Raw genomic sequence first — 15,371 nt, 5'->3', positions numbered from 1 at the left:
TAGGTTCCAAGTTCATAACAGGTAGAACTTGGAGCTTGGTGCATGAGCAAGTTCTGATTCCAATCAGAGTCAGTTGAAGTCTTTCCCTGGCTGGGGTTGTTACTGATAGAGCTGAGCATAAACCTGTTTCTGTATAATTTGAATAAACCCTAGTTCAAATCCCTCTCAACGCATTGTGAGTGTCTGTGTTCCTGTCTCAACAGGCACCCGCCGGTGACCTCTTCCTTCTTCATGAAAAGGTACTGTACCACTCCTAGGTACTCACCTGGGTACTTGCTGTGTTGAATGAGACTCCTCCTGAGCTTTCTGAGACACATTGGGGTTGACAACCCAACTGTACTTTCCAAGTCCTAAGGACACTGGTCCTCTGCTATACAATCCACCAGGGGGGTCTGCCTGACCTCCCTGAACCACCTTTTAGGTAAACATTTTACCTACCTGCAACATAGAGGAAACTTGCTATTTTGACAGCTTTGGCAGCGCCTGCCTTTCTTTGTTCTTCTGCCCATGAGTCCTATATATATTAAGCACCTTACAAATGATCAATAAATAAAAGTACTTACCAGTATCTATGTTGCTTACTTTAAATGTTGGTTATAAGAAATGATTTGCTAAATGTGAATGCTATTCCAACTACTTACATGTATATCATCAAAGAGTTTACTATTGAACTGAGTATTGCTTACCAAAGGTCTTAGTGTATTGTGAAAGCATCATGAAGAAGGACACATACAACAGACTTAAAATTCAAACAAAAGATATATATTAACTCAAAAATCAGGATGGTTAAAAGCCTAACTTGCCCTATGCTATGGTGGGATTTCCCTATCTAAATAAATCTAAGGAAAGTCTGCATCAAAGAGCTTCTTCCAGCGCTCCGCTTTCTTTCAGCTCCCTTTCCCCAAGTATATGAAAGTTCTCTGCAAGCATATGAAAGTTCCATTAACCAAAAGTCTCAAAGTTTACCTTCTGCAGTTCAAGGGGATATAGTTCAAAACCAATCCTTGGGGTTCCCTTCCCCAAGCTTTAAGTTGCACAATTGTAAGGAAGGCACGGTATCAAAGTAAGACCGACACAAGTGACCACAGTTCAAGGGTGTTTATTGAACTTTATCAAGGGTTTGATAACACCTATCTAAACCTAAATCTATGATGGGAGCAAGCTAAGAAAATCAAATAATAATGCAGAACTAGTGGAGTCTCGTCAAAATAAAAAGGGCCTATACTAAAAAACCTATTGCCAATCCTTGACGCTAAGTTACAAATAGTGTGGGGGTAATGTTCACGAAAAAGAAAGAAGTGTTGATAAAATAAATCCAGATGTTCCCCACGTTTTCCACACAGGACAAGGCGGTTCACTGAAGCATAACACACTCTTGGGCTTCTTCTGCACGAGGACACAGTTCCGTTACAAACATCAGGGCCTTCTAGGCCCAAGTCTCTAAGGTTATCAAATGTCTCTTGCTTCAGATGGCTTGAGGAATCAAACAAACAAAAAGCTCCTTTCCATGTATTCAAGTAGGACGATTCACTCTTCACCCTGTATCCCCAGCAGCCAGGCTCTGATCTCTTTTACACAATTAGTTCCCCTCAGCCAGGTTCTGACCAATTACCATTCGTATATCTCTTCTCGGGTGACTCACAGTACACCCCGGATTCCCCTCAGTCAGGCTCAGATCCCCTTTTCACAATTAGTCTCTCTCTTAACAATTACTCTCCCTCAGCTGGGCTCATACCAATTACAGTTCGTATTAGCTATCGAAGACTTTTGAATGTGCACTGGGTTTGGCTTGACCCGTTGCAGGACCAATTCGATATTGCAGTTCACTAATTCTCACATGCTCAGTTGGATACCAAACAGAGATCATTTGAATCAGCACCCACGTGGTGCCGACCACTCTGTATGTGGTACCTATTTTGGTTTCATAAAGTTCAATCATATACAAGTCATCTTTCCTCATACAATGTTGCTGCTTGCAACCTTGATCGTAACACAGTCCGGTCTGCTATCCGTCTCTCCGACTCACCGGCTTTGCTGAATTCACTGGCTACTTTGTTGTCGTAGCCAAGGACCGTACCACGTTGCCAATCACTGCTCCCCGCCTTGGCTATCAATGCGGGAGTTCCCCATTAACCTTCGACACACACTGCACTGTTCTTCAGCTGTAATTCCCAGTCTTATGTTTGTTTCTTTACCGCGAGGCCTCTTGAAAGTTGCAGTTAATCACACAAAAGGTCAAGGGTAGTTCCCTCCTTGCAGCCCTCTCTGGACACATCACCTTTATCCTTGTTTTAAACTGCTATCTCGAAACTGCTGCTTCTTTGTGTGTTTTGCCTTGCTCCAAGTGTGTTTTCGTGCTCTGCCTTTTATCTCTGTGGGGAAGTGTGATGGAAGTCAGGTGTGTGTAATTATCAGTAATTGCCTGACTCTGCCTGACCCTTGTGTTCGGACATGTCAGGTATACTGCCCAAGTGTTAGTCTGTTTTCTCTCAGAGTGAGCTGCCCGTGAAACAACATTCATGTTGGAAAAAGGGGGGGGGGTTTGAGTTCCTACGTATCCTACCTCGTAGGATGTGGAAAAGGTTTTACAAGGAAGGGGATACTGCGATACTGCATCTCGCCCTGCGGTGTCCCACTTTTACTCCCCGGGAACCCCTCATCCAGGTGATCCTCCGGCACTGGTCCACCCCCAGGAAATGCGATGGTCGTGTCCTGGCCACCTGAATGACAGATCCCCGGGGACTAGCGGGTGAGACACCTTTAGGTTTCTCACACAATCCAAACAAAAAAAGGGTCTTGGGGACTTGGTTCCCAAGAGAACAAGTGTAATACCTCAAGCCTCAGGATTCCCTTCCCCAAGAGTTCACTTGTTTCAGTCTTTTCAAAGGTTTTGCAGCGGTGGCTTGCTTTATGGTGTCCTTTAGCTATCCCCATTCAGGGTTCTTCAGTCCACCCATCACAGGTCACGAAACCAGGATCACTGGGTCCCTTAGCCTACACGCAGGATTCTTGACACTGGCTCCTGTGCACCAAGTCACCTTCACTTGGCTCCTTTTATTGGCCTGTTGCCTTTACGGTGTACTCTTTTTTTTCATCTGGCTTCTCCTTGTTGTTCTCGTGGCTCTGCCATCATGCATCAAACACCTCTTGTCAAGTTGTAGCGTTGCCACACTGCACTCAGTCATTACAGTTCATTGTTTAGGATTCCTCCAGCCTTTCAGGTTAAATGCAACTCATTGTGCAACATAAATTCATGATGGTTGAATTCCAGTTCAGAGTTCAAAAGCGGTTTTATATTGCTTAGTTATATTTGGTTTGAACCGTACACTTGTTTGCATCAAAGCCAAACTCTGAGTGAATTTGATATTCAATGTATTTGTTTACCTTTAATGTTAAGTATATTTTGGTATTCAATATGTGCTTAGTTGTTAAAGTTCACGGACCGTTACTCACTGGAGGTTCGTTAACTTCCCGACACTGGAGCGTCCGTCTGACACTCACCAGCCTCCTTTGGGTTTGTTCGATGGTTCCTTCAGCTTCCTTTCAGCTCCAGGATCGGGAAAAACCCACCGGTGCAAGCTTCACCTCCTCAGTGCATAGTTTCTCCTTCGTGCCGGCACCTCTGACACTTGTTCTCAGATGCAGCCTGCGACCTCGGGTTTCCCCGCTCTTCAGCAGCTCCTGCTGCTTGTGCCGAGCCTTGGATGCTCCCAGAAATTACAAAGCCCATTCACCTTGGGTCCCACAAGCCCTCGGGTCTTTTGCCGGCATCTTGGTTCTTCCTCCTGGACCACCACGACTGCCTCCTCACATGGGTCTCCTGCTGCTCCTCCGCTCTCAGGTCTCACTGTTGCTCTGTCTCTTTCTCCTTCTCTGTATACACCTGCAGCCTTTTGACTGGCTGCAGTTGTGAAGACCTGATTGGCCCTGCCTGACCATGATTAGAGGGTTAGTGCTGACTCTCACAGCTCCTTACAGGCATCTTCTTCGTCCCACTACCAAAGTGGTGAAAAGAGGTAATCTTTATCACGCTGTTGCCTCTTCTTATCAGTACTGGTTTGTAATAGCCCATAAAAGTTGGGGGAGGGTTAGGTTGACTGTCACAAGAGGAAGGGGGATACTATGTCTCACCCATTTTATATTGAACCCTTTTTCCTGATTGTTAGGCAGAAACCTGTGCAGTTCCCTTAGGGACCACTGCAAAAGGCTCAAGACTACAGGTGTTGGCCGTAAACCCAATTGGTAGCAGTCTGTACCACCCAGATTTACCTGGTAGCTGTGGCTGAGCAGCCAGACTTCTCTCAGGAAGAGTTAGACAGTATATATAGTATACAAGATAGGTACCAAAATACAGTAGCACAAGCAAACACTGACCAGAGCTTTTGGTATCAAGTATATAATTATTTATTTAAAGACACACTTAGAAACACTCTAGCACTATTATTATAAGCAAGTTTAAAAACACAGTCACTATTAATATATATACATCCCTTTTTCCTTATTAGACAAGTCTTCGTTAACACCACTTATTTCCAGACAGAGGTGAGCGCTTAACTAAAGATGGCACTCCAATAAGTTTAAGAAAAAGGGAGGGAAAAGGCAGAAATTAGGAACAGCACACAACACAATACTTTAGAAGCACTCAGCAAGGCAGGAAAGTCAAAGTCTATTTGTGAGCAAAATGTTCAGAGGCCAGGCTCCCTCTTGGAGAGAGTAGAACACCAATGTGCCCAGGATCACACAGTTTAAAAGGCTTGGAGGGTCTTGCAGAGAGTTTAAAAAGGAATTAGTTCAGCTCAGAAAAGTTCAGTTAGCCAGCCTAGCCTAGGCTGTTAGCCAACCCAAGTGGTAAATTGAGGATTTACGAGACACCCCACACAGACCGTTGCGAGGGAGGCCAGGCGGACACAGTACCTTGAAAGTGGAGAGAATCCTTCAGCGGGGGCAGTTGTTCCTGGCAGTGGATGCAAGTCGCGGCGTCGTCCAGAGGAAGAGAAGATCTTGACGTGAAGGAAAGCTGAAGGTCGTTGCACTGCCAGGGAAGAAACCAGCCGCGGAGTTCTCCGGTAAAAAGGTACTACCCTTTTATTCGCAGTCGTGGAAAAACGTGGTATCCCGGTTGCCAGGCTGCTTGGCACAGGCAAGGCGGCCACGAGATGGTCCGGGAAGGCGAAAAGGCGGGCAAACTGGTTATCCCCACCAGTCAAAGGAAGAAGACTCTTTGGGATGAAGATCTCCTCTGTCGTTGGAAGGAGTGAGTTGATTCAGCAGGGCTCCACCGGTGGTGTCATCGTTGCAGGTCGGCTCAGCTTCTCCCTCTTCGGATTATTTGGTCCTGTGGCGACTTCTGAAGTTCCAGTCCCAAAAGCCTTGCTTTTATGCAGCATACCCCCATTCACTCAGCCTAGCTGTCAATCAAACATGCTAAGTGGTGAGCCGGCCGGCTCACCACTTGGGCCAATCACACAAGAGTGCGACTTGAGTTACCAAGGTAACTCAGTCCAGGGTGCCTAAAACCCCCTCCCACGCCCCCTGTGGTAACCAGACAGAGTGGCACCACTTTTGGAGGCTTCTGTGGAGAAGCCCACCAAAAAGTGGAACAAAGGGCTCGACTTGGGTTGGAGTCACAGAAGAGAACACAAATGCCATTTTAGAATCGAGTCCTGGCAAAAAATACCAACCGGCGAATTAATATTAATTAAATAAACCGGCGGTATGTTCGAGGCTATGAGAATTAAATAATTAAAGTTGGTAGCCTCGAACAATGGGAAAATCCCATAGGGAAATATTCGCGGTCGAATATAAAAAGTAGTATCCACTGCCACCAGCCAAAACTCGATCAGGGGGGACGGAGACGTGCCCCCTCGACTAACAGACCCCAGGGCAATCTAATTGCCCCGACCAGTACATCCACAATATGATGCTTTGTACTGGTGTCTGTTAATAATTTGGGACTAGTAAAGCCAATGGTGACTTTACATGCCCTGGGAGACAGTAGTCAGTCCCAGGGTATGGAGTCTATGGTGGGGTGTCACTATGACACCCCTGTGTTACTGCACGGAGGGTGCTGTGTAAAGCACATAGTAAAAACACATGAGACCCTATGGAGTAAAGGACCTCATAGCCCATAAAACACATTAACAGTCAAAGGAACACCATAAATCATGTCCACGAGTGGGAGAAAAAGAGTCTCACTCTTGGCAGGAGAAAAAAACAAACTCCAGAAATCCAGCAAAGCTGCTGGGGGACTCACTAGGTTAGGAAATTCAGCCTAAAGAGAGAATTCTCCGTAACAGAGCTATCAAGCTTACTTTAGTGGCTTCCCTCACAAACATGTGCAGGTTTTGGTGGTCAGTGCCACCGCTATTCATAACTAAAACCAATAGGGAATAAGCTCTCTTCCATTGAGCAGAGAATCCTTCTCATGTTTTTGGGCCAGTTTTCTTTCAGTGGCACCAGATGCTGAGTTGTGGGACTGATCTAGCGTCTCCAACCCCTGACGATTGAGGTCTGCAGAGCAACTAAAAGACAACCTGCGATGATTGCCATTAAACCTATGACCCTCCATGACTCCAACGATGGAGAAGCAAGTCTTCCCCTGTGATTTACTGCCTCCTGGAACTCTTGCTACCTTTCTTGGGGTTCGGAACTTGAGAATACTTGACCCTCCCCCCATTGGGTTTCCATTGAGCACCAAGTCCTCAAGACCTCCTTTTCTTAGTGCTATCTGGGGCTCTCCGAGGGCAGTGGTGCCCTGGGTCTGTACTTCTAGGGGTCATCCTGATTATCCCTAAAACAGGTAGCTGCTTCTAACAACTCTTCCACCTGATTTAAGTCCCTTAAGTCAGCTTTCTACAACTTCTTTTGCTCAGCACTTACTCCCTTTTTTGTCCTGCACTACTGATCTAGGTGGCCTCTCCTGGGCTACTCACCTGTGACACTCAGGGACATTTTGAGTCACCAAGACTTCCAGAGAATCTTTATCTAGGGATGGATGTCTGCTGTTTAGTACATGATTTTTAAAAGTGTAAGTTCTGTGTTCTGTTTTGCTTTATCAACGGTCAGTTTACTTTTGCCTTTGCATTCTTTTGTTTAATATGTTTTTGTGATATTAAAGTAGCATGCAACCCATAGAGAGTTACCCAACTGAGAGCTATATATATTTATGTAGCTGTTTTTGCTTAACTTTGAATATTTCAAGTTTGCCTTAGTGTAGTACTGTAATAAATTAGAAGTATATCTTTGCATACCTGTGTGCCTCTTTTTATTTACTATTTCTGTCAAGTGATAAGGGTAGCACACAACAGTGCCGCTTCCTCCAGAGTTCAGCCTTACTGTTTGGTCCTAGTTACTTTAAGAGTATTTAAGTTCAATAAGTAGTTGTGGAAACATTGCTTAACCCTAGATTTGCCAAGTACTGCCACAGGTAGTGACTTTGAAAAACCCTCCTAACACGGACCAATTGGCGGTCACTTTGAGTGGGTCACAATCGATTTGCCACAAGTGAGTGTTCAATCTGGAGAAGACCTAGGAGACAGCTTCAGATCGATCTATTTGCCTCCACATGTGTCCCATGTTCGGCTTCCGGGAGCTTGCCAGCTTAATGTCTCTGATGCATGTCTTGGTTGTGGATTGGCATGTCAATCTTGTGTATGCTTTTACACAATTTACTTTGATTATTCTGGTCCTTCGAGTTGAGCTTGATACGTATTCCTCTTGGACTTAGCAATTTGTTCTGTATAGTGGCGGAGACTCCCTCTTCTATAAGCAGGAGATTAAGTTTTCATCCAAGCTTGAGAATCCTGAACCGCCATGCATTGCTATTGAGGGGCACAAATTTGCACCATCTGAGAACTGTTTTTAATGTGACAGTATTGTTCTGTAGGCAGACTCTGAAGCCAATTTTATGGCGTTAAGTACCCGTTCCACAGACTTCCACCCCGGTGTAGACCGTGGAATGGGTACTTAACGCTATTAGCACCCGTTTCATGGGCTGGAACAGGCCTAATTTGAAGTATTAGCTTTTGAAGTATTAGCTTTCTGTGAACGGTTTGCCTCACAGTGTCCCGTTCACGGAAAGAAAATATTGTTCCAAGATGGCCATCGTGGATTGGGAAGGCAGGGCTCCATACGGAGCCCCTCTTCCATTTTCATGGTGGCCTCATGAAGCGGAAGCAGCAGCTGGAGTGGCGGCGTTCACTGCCGCCCCAGCTATTAAGTAAGTGGGAAGGGGATATTAAAAATGGGGCGGATGTTGTGGGGGAGATGGCAGGCAGGGGAACCGGCCATGGGGCGGCTTGGAACGCAAGCTAGATTGGCAGTTTCAGTCCACGTTCCTAGCCTCCTGATTGGTTGTCTCCCCCAAACTCCCCACAAGGTGCTAAAAACCTGGAGGAAATGTTCCGTTTTGTGATGTGGTAAATGTCTCAACCCATTGTTGTTCCCTGCCATGGTTTTGGATTTCTTGTTGCTGTTTTCCCAGAAGTTGCCTCAGTATATATAGGCTGCGTTAAAACCTTTTTTTATCTGTAGTCTTGCGGTTTAAGAGAACCTCTGAGCGCAAGGGTTATACTTTATACTTACTGATGGTTTGCCATTTTGAAAGGATTGGCTAACTCCTTTTTTTCTTCTCCAGCCATATTGGTCCGGTCCTAGGACTTGAACCTGGTACTGACTTTCATGAGGACTGTTGCTTGTATTGCCGCCCAGTCAGGCTCTTGACAATGAGACCTATATTCCTGATGCCTATCATGTCTGTGTACTGGTTAATCAAGCCCTAAGAGGTTTGTTCAGACCATTTCCTAGACTTTCCAAATGCAAAAATAAAACCCTCCTTTCTTCTAAGAATGGTCTTGTACTTTCACCTTTCTCATTTATTTCCTATTTTCATGTTCTTCCATCCACCACATACTTCAAAAGCAGAGGCATTTCATCTTATTAAACCCAAGTGGACACTTCCCTTGTATGTGCCTTGGCTCAAAGAGTATCAAATTGATAATCAGAGGTTTGTTGGATTTGATGGCTCCAGAAATTGCTGGAAATTAACCAAACTAACCATCTGAAAACTGTCCATGTGCTTCAGGACTAGCTATCAGGTGACAAACGAGGAGATTTCCTGGTGGCATCAGGGCACAATCGACCAAGGGTCGTACGGCTACTTTCCCCTTGCAGAGAGAGATGTTCCTTTCCTGGACAACTGTCAGGCTACCAGTGGCTGCATACATTTGATAAGCATTACTAGAATGTTGATTCTTTGTTATCTGTGTCCCACGCTCCTGTATTCTAGTAGTGCTTTTGGAACTTTTAAAGAAAGTGAGTCTGTGGGAGGAAGGTATTCATTCAAAGAATACATTACTTACTTAGGGAAATATTCTTTCTGGTGCATATGATCTCACTTATTTGTCATCACTCTTCCAACAATTCCGGAACTATTTGGAATATTATGATTACTTGCATCTTGCATTAGGCTAATTTGGTGATGGCTCTACCATTGTTCTATGGAGTACAGTAGATGTATGGGGGGATGTTCAGTTCATATAAGTATACCAGCAATTTTACCTTTGTTACCATCAGCTTCCATAATGCTGCGATGTAGCCAGGTATGGAATCACACCTAAGCCTGCTAGTGGTCATTTGAAGTTTCCCAGATCTAGTCTGTGCCTGGAGCTGTTTCAAAGATAAGGATTGTGTGAGAGGAATAGCATATTAACCAGGAAGAGCATTCCCAGTGGTACGTAAAATAATCTTTATTCTCTTATGCATGTTCACAAGTTAGTGTACCGCTAAACATGACCAGATATTTTTGCAATGTTTCTTTTAATTTCCAAAATATTATTTATCATAGTAGGGGGTTCTAAATGTTCACACATTCTTTTATTGTAGGCAGCTAACCCTGGTTGTTGTTTGGAAGATTTTGTGCGATGGTATTCTCCTAGAGATTACGTTGAAGAAGAGGTGGTTGATGATGAAGGTAATAAAGTAATCAAAGGAGAACTGAGTGCCAGAATGAAGATTCCTAGTAACATGTGGGTGGAGGCATGGGAAACTGCCAAGCCTGTCCCGGCACGTAGGCAGAGAAGACTGTTTGATGACACAAGGGAGGCTGAAAAGGTAAGATCGTGGTATCACAATACTTTATTCCTTATAAGTGTGCAATAACATCCTTTGATTATTCACTATTGGATATATTAATTGCTACATCTTGCAAAATATGAAAGTGTACTTTGTGAAGGCATCATGAAGCAAGACGCGGACAACAGATTCAAAGCTCAAACAAAATACTTTTATTAGCTTAAATGTCAGGATGGGAGAAGGCCTAACGTGCCCTATCCTAAGGTGGGATTTGCCTACCTAAAGAAGCTAATGATCGTCTACGTCCTGGAGTTCAACTTAAAAGTCTGTCTGTGTCCAAAACCTATGCTTACCCTCATATCTAAAGATACATAGTGTAGGGTTGTCAGAAACCACAAAAATAGTGTTCAGAATAAAGATCTGAGCTTCTTCCAGCTCTTTGGTTTGTAGTATAGCCCTTTTTTAATTTCAAAGCACCTTCCCATACCAAACCTAAGAGATCCTGTCCCCAAAGGTAACAGTATCAACAAGGATCTTGGGGTTCCTCAACTTCAACACAGTTCCAATATAAGGCCTCAGGGTTCCCTTCCCTAAGTTTAACGCAGTTCCTAAGTAACTTTTCCACATCAACTTTGCAGTTGAAATGGGGCTTTCAGGTCTAGGCGCAGTTGTCGGACCACACGGTCCTCTCATCACAGGTCATGCAACTGAAAAGCCTTGGTACTTCATTATAGTCACTGGTTCTCTTCTTAAAGTTCCTTACAGACACAGGCTCCCTCTTTAAACCTGCATCATATAGCTGTTTGCAGCACTTTAGTCTTTGGCAGCCTTCTAGGCTCTGCCTCCACATGACTTTAACAACGTTCACTTTGGGCAGACTTTCCTTTCCTTTCCTCCTAAACACACTTTCACACTTTGCAATAGTGTTATATTCCTTGTACTTCTCACTTGGTTTCAAGAAGTCCTTGTTACCGGCTCTTTTTTAATTCTTATTCTCACAATGTTCATTGACTTCTTTATTTGAATTTCAGTATTGTCAAAATTGTATTTCACTTTCCTTTCGTTCACACAATAGGTTTCACATGCTTCACACAACTTTACTTCAGTATTTAAAATTGCAGATACGATTAATTTCATATGTTTCACATAACTTCACTTCAGTTCAGATTTCAACAATTGCAGGTAATATTCATCAGCTTGTTCAGGTTTCATGAAACTCTTGTTTGCGCTCTGGACCCAAATTTCTTTTACATTTTTCCAATCGGCATCCTTGCATGCCCAAGCTCAAGCCCCAGGAGTGCCCTGGCATGACTTTCCCTTACCGTCAGTTACCCGTTTCCAACAACTCCACTTAGTGCCTTTGGTTTTCTCCTTGGCATTTGCTCACTTCCCATTGTCCCGTCGGGAGCCTCGGCGAGCCTAGCTCCCCTCCTCCGAACCTTCCCGCTGTACGCTGTGGCTCCCTGGCATCTTCAGGGTCCCCCAGCTCCAGTGGTGGGAACATGCTGCCTTGTACCTTGCAGGGCTATGACCCTTCTCACAGCCCAGGCGGGCTGCAGTGTTTCTCTGCTTGTCTTCAAAGGCTCCTTTCTCCACACTGGACACTGTCTCCTGCGTTCTGGGCTCTCTCCCAGCTGGATTCTCTGTCCTTCTGATTTCTTTCTCCTTATATACACCTGTGGCCTGGCAATTGGCTCTAGGTGTAAGCCCTTTGCCTGACCCTAATTAGAGTGCTGAAGTGACATGACCGTGTGTACTGTTCCTTGTCGCCTCTTCCTCGTCCCAGTACAAGAGTGGTTTAGACATAGGGGAAATGCTCTACTATAGCCTATGAAGGCCGGGGGAGGGTATGTTCTCAAAAGTAATGGTGGGATACCATGTCTCTTCTATGGATATCCTCTCCCCAATCCCCAAGGACCCTCTGCCTAGGTGATCCTCCCTCGCTTCTCCACCCCCAGGGTCAGGATCCGGTAGTTTTGGTCTTTGCCAGACTATCTGAGAGGAGGATATACCCAGTGAGGAAGTGATGACGCCCTCGGATTCCTCACATACCATTCCCCATACCATACCATTTTTTGTTGTTCTTTTGGGATACATAGGCCTGTTTGATTTTCTGTAGTCCAATCCCTATTTGAGCTACTTGGGTGAACCATTGATCGAATTGGGGTACATCAGTAGCCAGAACTAATTGAGTCGGCAAGTTGGGAATTACAGCTACAGTAAGATGGAATTTTGTACCCAAGATGGTGATGGAGAGCTGGTTTAATGGGTGATTTTCTGTATGGCCATGTATACAACCTATGTTTTCTTTTTCCCATTCTCTTCCACCCCCGGGAGAGTAGATTTGGGTGTATGGCACATCCATTATTTTCGCTGTCCAACTAGGCCCATATAACTCTTTCTCCTAGACTCTCTGAGTGGAGGATATACCCGAGGAGGAAGTGAGGACACCCTCAGATTCCTCACAATATTTAAAATGGCTTCATATGGTTACTTTGCTCAACTCATAGATCACTTTTTGGGTGGCTTATAACTTTAGCACCCCCTGGACAAAGCCTCACCAGACTTTTCAAAAATAAGTATATGCCCCCCTCAGAATGATTTTGTGAAGTTTGGTGCGATTTCGTCCAGGGGAGGGAGCACATTTATAGGGGAAGGGTCCCAATATATGTGGAAATCCTCGTAGACGCAATGGAAATACATTTTTCCCCACACCTACAGCCCAAACCGCTGGAAGGATTTTCACCAAATCTGTGCCAGGAGCGGCGGCCTGGTCTCGAAAGCGTAATTTTGTAAATTTGGTGTAAATCCATCCAGTAGTTTCTTTAAAAATGGCCAAAAAGTAGGTAAAAAAAAGTGATATCTGGGTCTGGTCCACAAACTAATTTTCTGATTCGAATTCACGGACGCCTCTGGACCATTCAGAGAACAGCGTGACGTTCACGGACATCATACGCGCCTGCTGATTGTTCAATTAAAAACGTGAGGTGCGTCAACATTTTTAAATGGACACCATGTTGGATTCGCGAACAGCGCCCGTATTCCGCCGACTTCGCCATAAAAACATATTAAAAAACACAACATTGCATTTGTCAAACAAATGAAACTATCTCTGGGGAGGTGAAAGGTGATGAGGATGGGATGAGATATGGCCATAAAAAGCCATATTTCTGCATTGCATAGTCGGTGAAGCAGTTTTTGGATGGTTTATAACTCCACTCAATGAAACTGCATGAAATTTTGCAAGATCATTTTAGGTTATGCAAAGTTTGGTGCTGTTTCGCCAAGGGGGGGAAAAATTTGAGCGGGGTGTCCCAAAATATTTGAAAGGCTTATAAATTTGGTGCCGTTTGACGAATCTGCACAAAGTTTGGAAAAACGATTTGATTTATTTGAATGTTTTTGCAAAGTTTGGTGGGATTTTGTCAAGAGACTGCAAAATTAGAAGGGGTCTCAACATTTTTAGATGGCTTATTAACTTTGTTGCCGTTTGACAAATCTGCACATATGTTTTCACAAAGATTATAGCCCCAACCATGACTGTTTGTGTAAAGTGCGAATGGACTTTGTTTAGTAGGGGCGAAGTTATATGATTATTTGTTGTACATTTTGACACATTTCAAAACATAAAACATGGACAGATTTGCAGCAAACACGTGCAAGAAGCATTTGCAAGGACCGGAAAGCATGGTTTTGCAAATGTGTATGTGTTTTCTTTTTTGAAAAGTGTCAAAATGTAGGTACAAAAAATAGTGATCTACCTTTAATGACTGAGGTATAACCTGTGGCCATGGGCAGTGGCCAGATTGTCTGGATTAGCCAGAATCTGGCTACTGGCCACGACCACGAAGGACCAGCAATGGGGTTAAAGTGGGCATGGCCACCATAGACCGGCTGTGTGGTAAAGTATTTCAAAATCGGTATAGGTTTGAATGGAGAAAATAATTCTGCTAGTGGCTACAGCCCGAAGTGCTGGACAGGATTGCAGCAAACATTTGCAAGGACCTCAAAGCATGGTTTTGCAAATCCGTCCTGTGTTTTGGTTGTGTCAAAATGTAAGTATAACAAATTGTGATATAACTTAGGTGCCTGCGCAATGGGCGTGGCCCTGAGCAAGGACACATTTGTACTATGATATGCTTATTGGGGCATGCGCCATGGCAGAAACCCTAGGTTTGAATGGGAAAAAATATTCTGCTTGCAGCTACAGCCTGAAGTGGTGGACAGGATTACAACAAACCTGCGCAAGGAGCATCAGCAAGGACCTGAATGCATGCTTTTGCAAATCTGTCTTGTGTTTTATTTTTCCAAAGTGTCCAAATGTAAGTATAAAAAATAGTGATCTATTTTCTTTTTAATTTTTTTTAAAAATGTGTTTGTGGTTAAAATAAACCTTTACAAAATTACATCGAAATGAAATGAGAAAAAAATATTAAGTAGGATAAAAACTAAAAACAATAGCTTAGAATACAGTCCTGACATACAATGAATTGATTGGACACATCATGGGAAAAACAAAAAAACGAGCAGATACTACAACGTATAAATCACATTAACAAGCTCAATGGATAACTAATAACTATGCACAATTATTTACAAGGTTGATATTTAATTTTCAATCAACTTTAAAAATGCAACTAAAGCAAAAATGAAAGCTCTCCTTTGACCTAGCATCATCCGATTCCACAAGGAATCCATACAATCGTCATTGGGATTGACAAATCGCTTCAACATGTTTGTCCTCGGTTCTCTTAAATGAGGACATTCCAATATAAGATGTTTTAATGTTTCCACTGGTTCTAAACAATTTGGAAATCTGCAATTCATGGGCATATGCCTATCCTTAGGTTGACCCCAGTGTACTGTCCTTTCCAACGTATACAATTGAGTCATTTTAAAACGCATGAAATACATGCGTGTGATGTTGCAAGGAAAAATAGCTTAGTATGAGCAACAGCCATCTCTTTTTTTTTACGTAACCAGGACGCATATGTAGGTCACATAAGACGACCCCAATTTCGTCCAATAATGATAAGATCCTTGCATTATAGGCCATAAAGGAACGAGAAGTACATCCCTTTGTCATTTGATGTAAATCTTGCTACAGGGAATTACCTGTTGGAACTAAGATAATACTATAGTTCGATAGTGGTCTCCACTCCCATCTGCTAGACACTGATATTAATCCCAGCTCATGTTGAATAATGCAATTAGGAATCGAAGCAGAAAGGCGCAGGGCAGATTAAAAACACCCTTAAGCTATTAAGCTGTTGATGTAAATTAAGTAAACATTTATCCAA

At 43.7% G+C, this 15,371-nt stretch overlaps 1 protein-coding gene across 2 annotated transcripts in view; it reads left to right on the top strand.

The window, feature by feature from the left end:
* RAB3GAP1 (RAB3 GTPase activating protein catalytic subunit 1) overlaps positions 1-15,371 on the top strand; it is a 1,600,561-nt gene that overhangs the window by 1,066,536 nt on the left and 518,654 nt on the right. For both annotated transcript variants that reach the window (XM_069616562.1, XM_069616561.1), the window contains exon 19: positions 9,883-10,110. In XM_069616562.1, the coding sequence (XP_069472663.1) occupies positions 9,883-10,110 (228 nt within the window). The remainder of the gene's footprint in view (positions 1-9,882; positions 10,111-15,371) is intronic.

Source organism: Ambystoma mexicanum, chromosome 9 (genome assembly GCF_040938575.1).
Source record: "Ambystoma mexicanum isolate Mex_15411 chromosome 9, UKY_AmexF1_1, whole genome shotgun sequence".
Lineage (NCBI taxonomy): Eukaryota > Metazoa > Chordata > Amphibia > Caudata > Ambystomatidae > Ambystoma > Ambystoma mexicanum.
The sequence above is the reverse complement of the archived record's forward strand: the minus strand, read 5'-3'. Positions and strand labels throughout refer to the sequence as shown.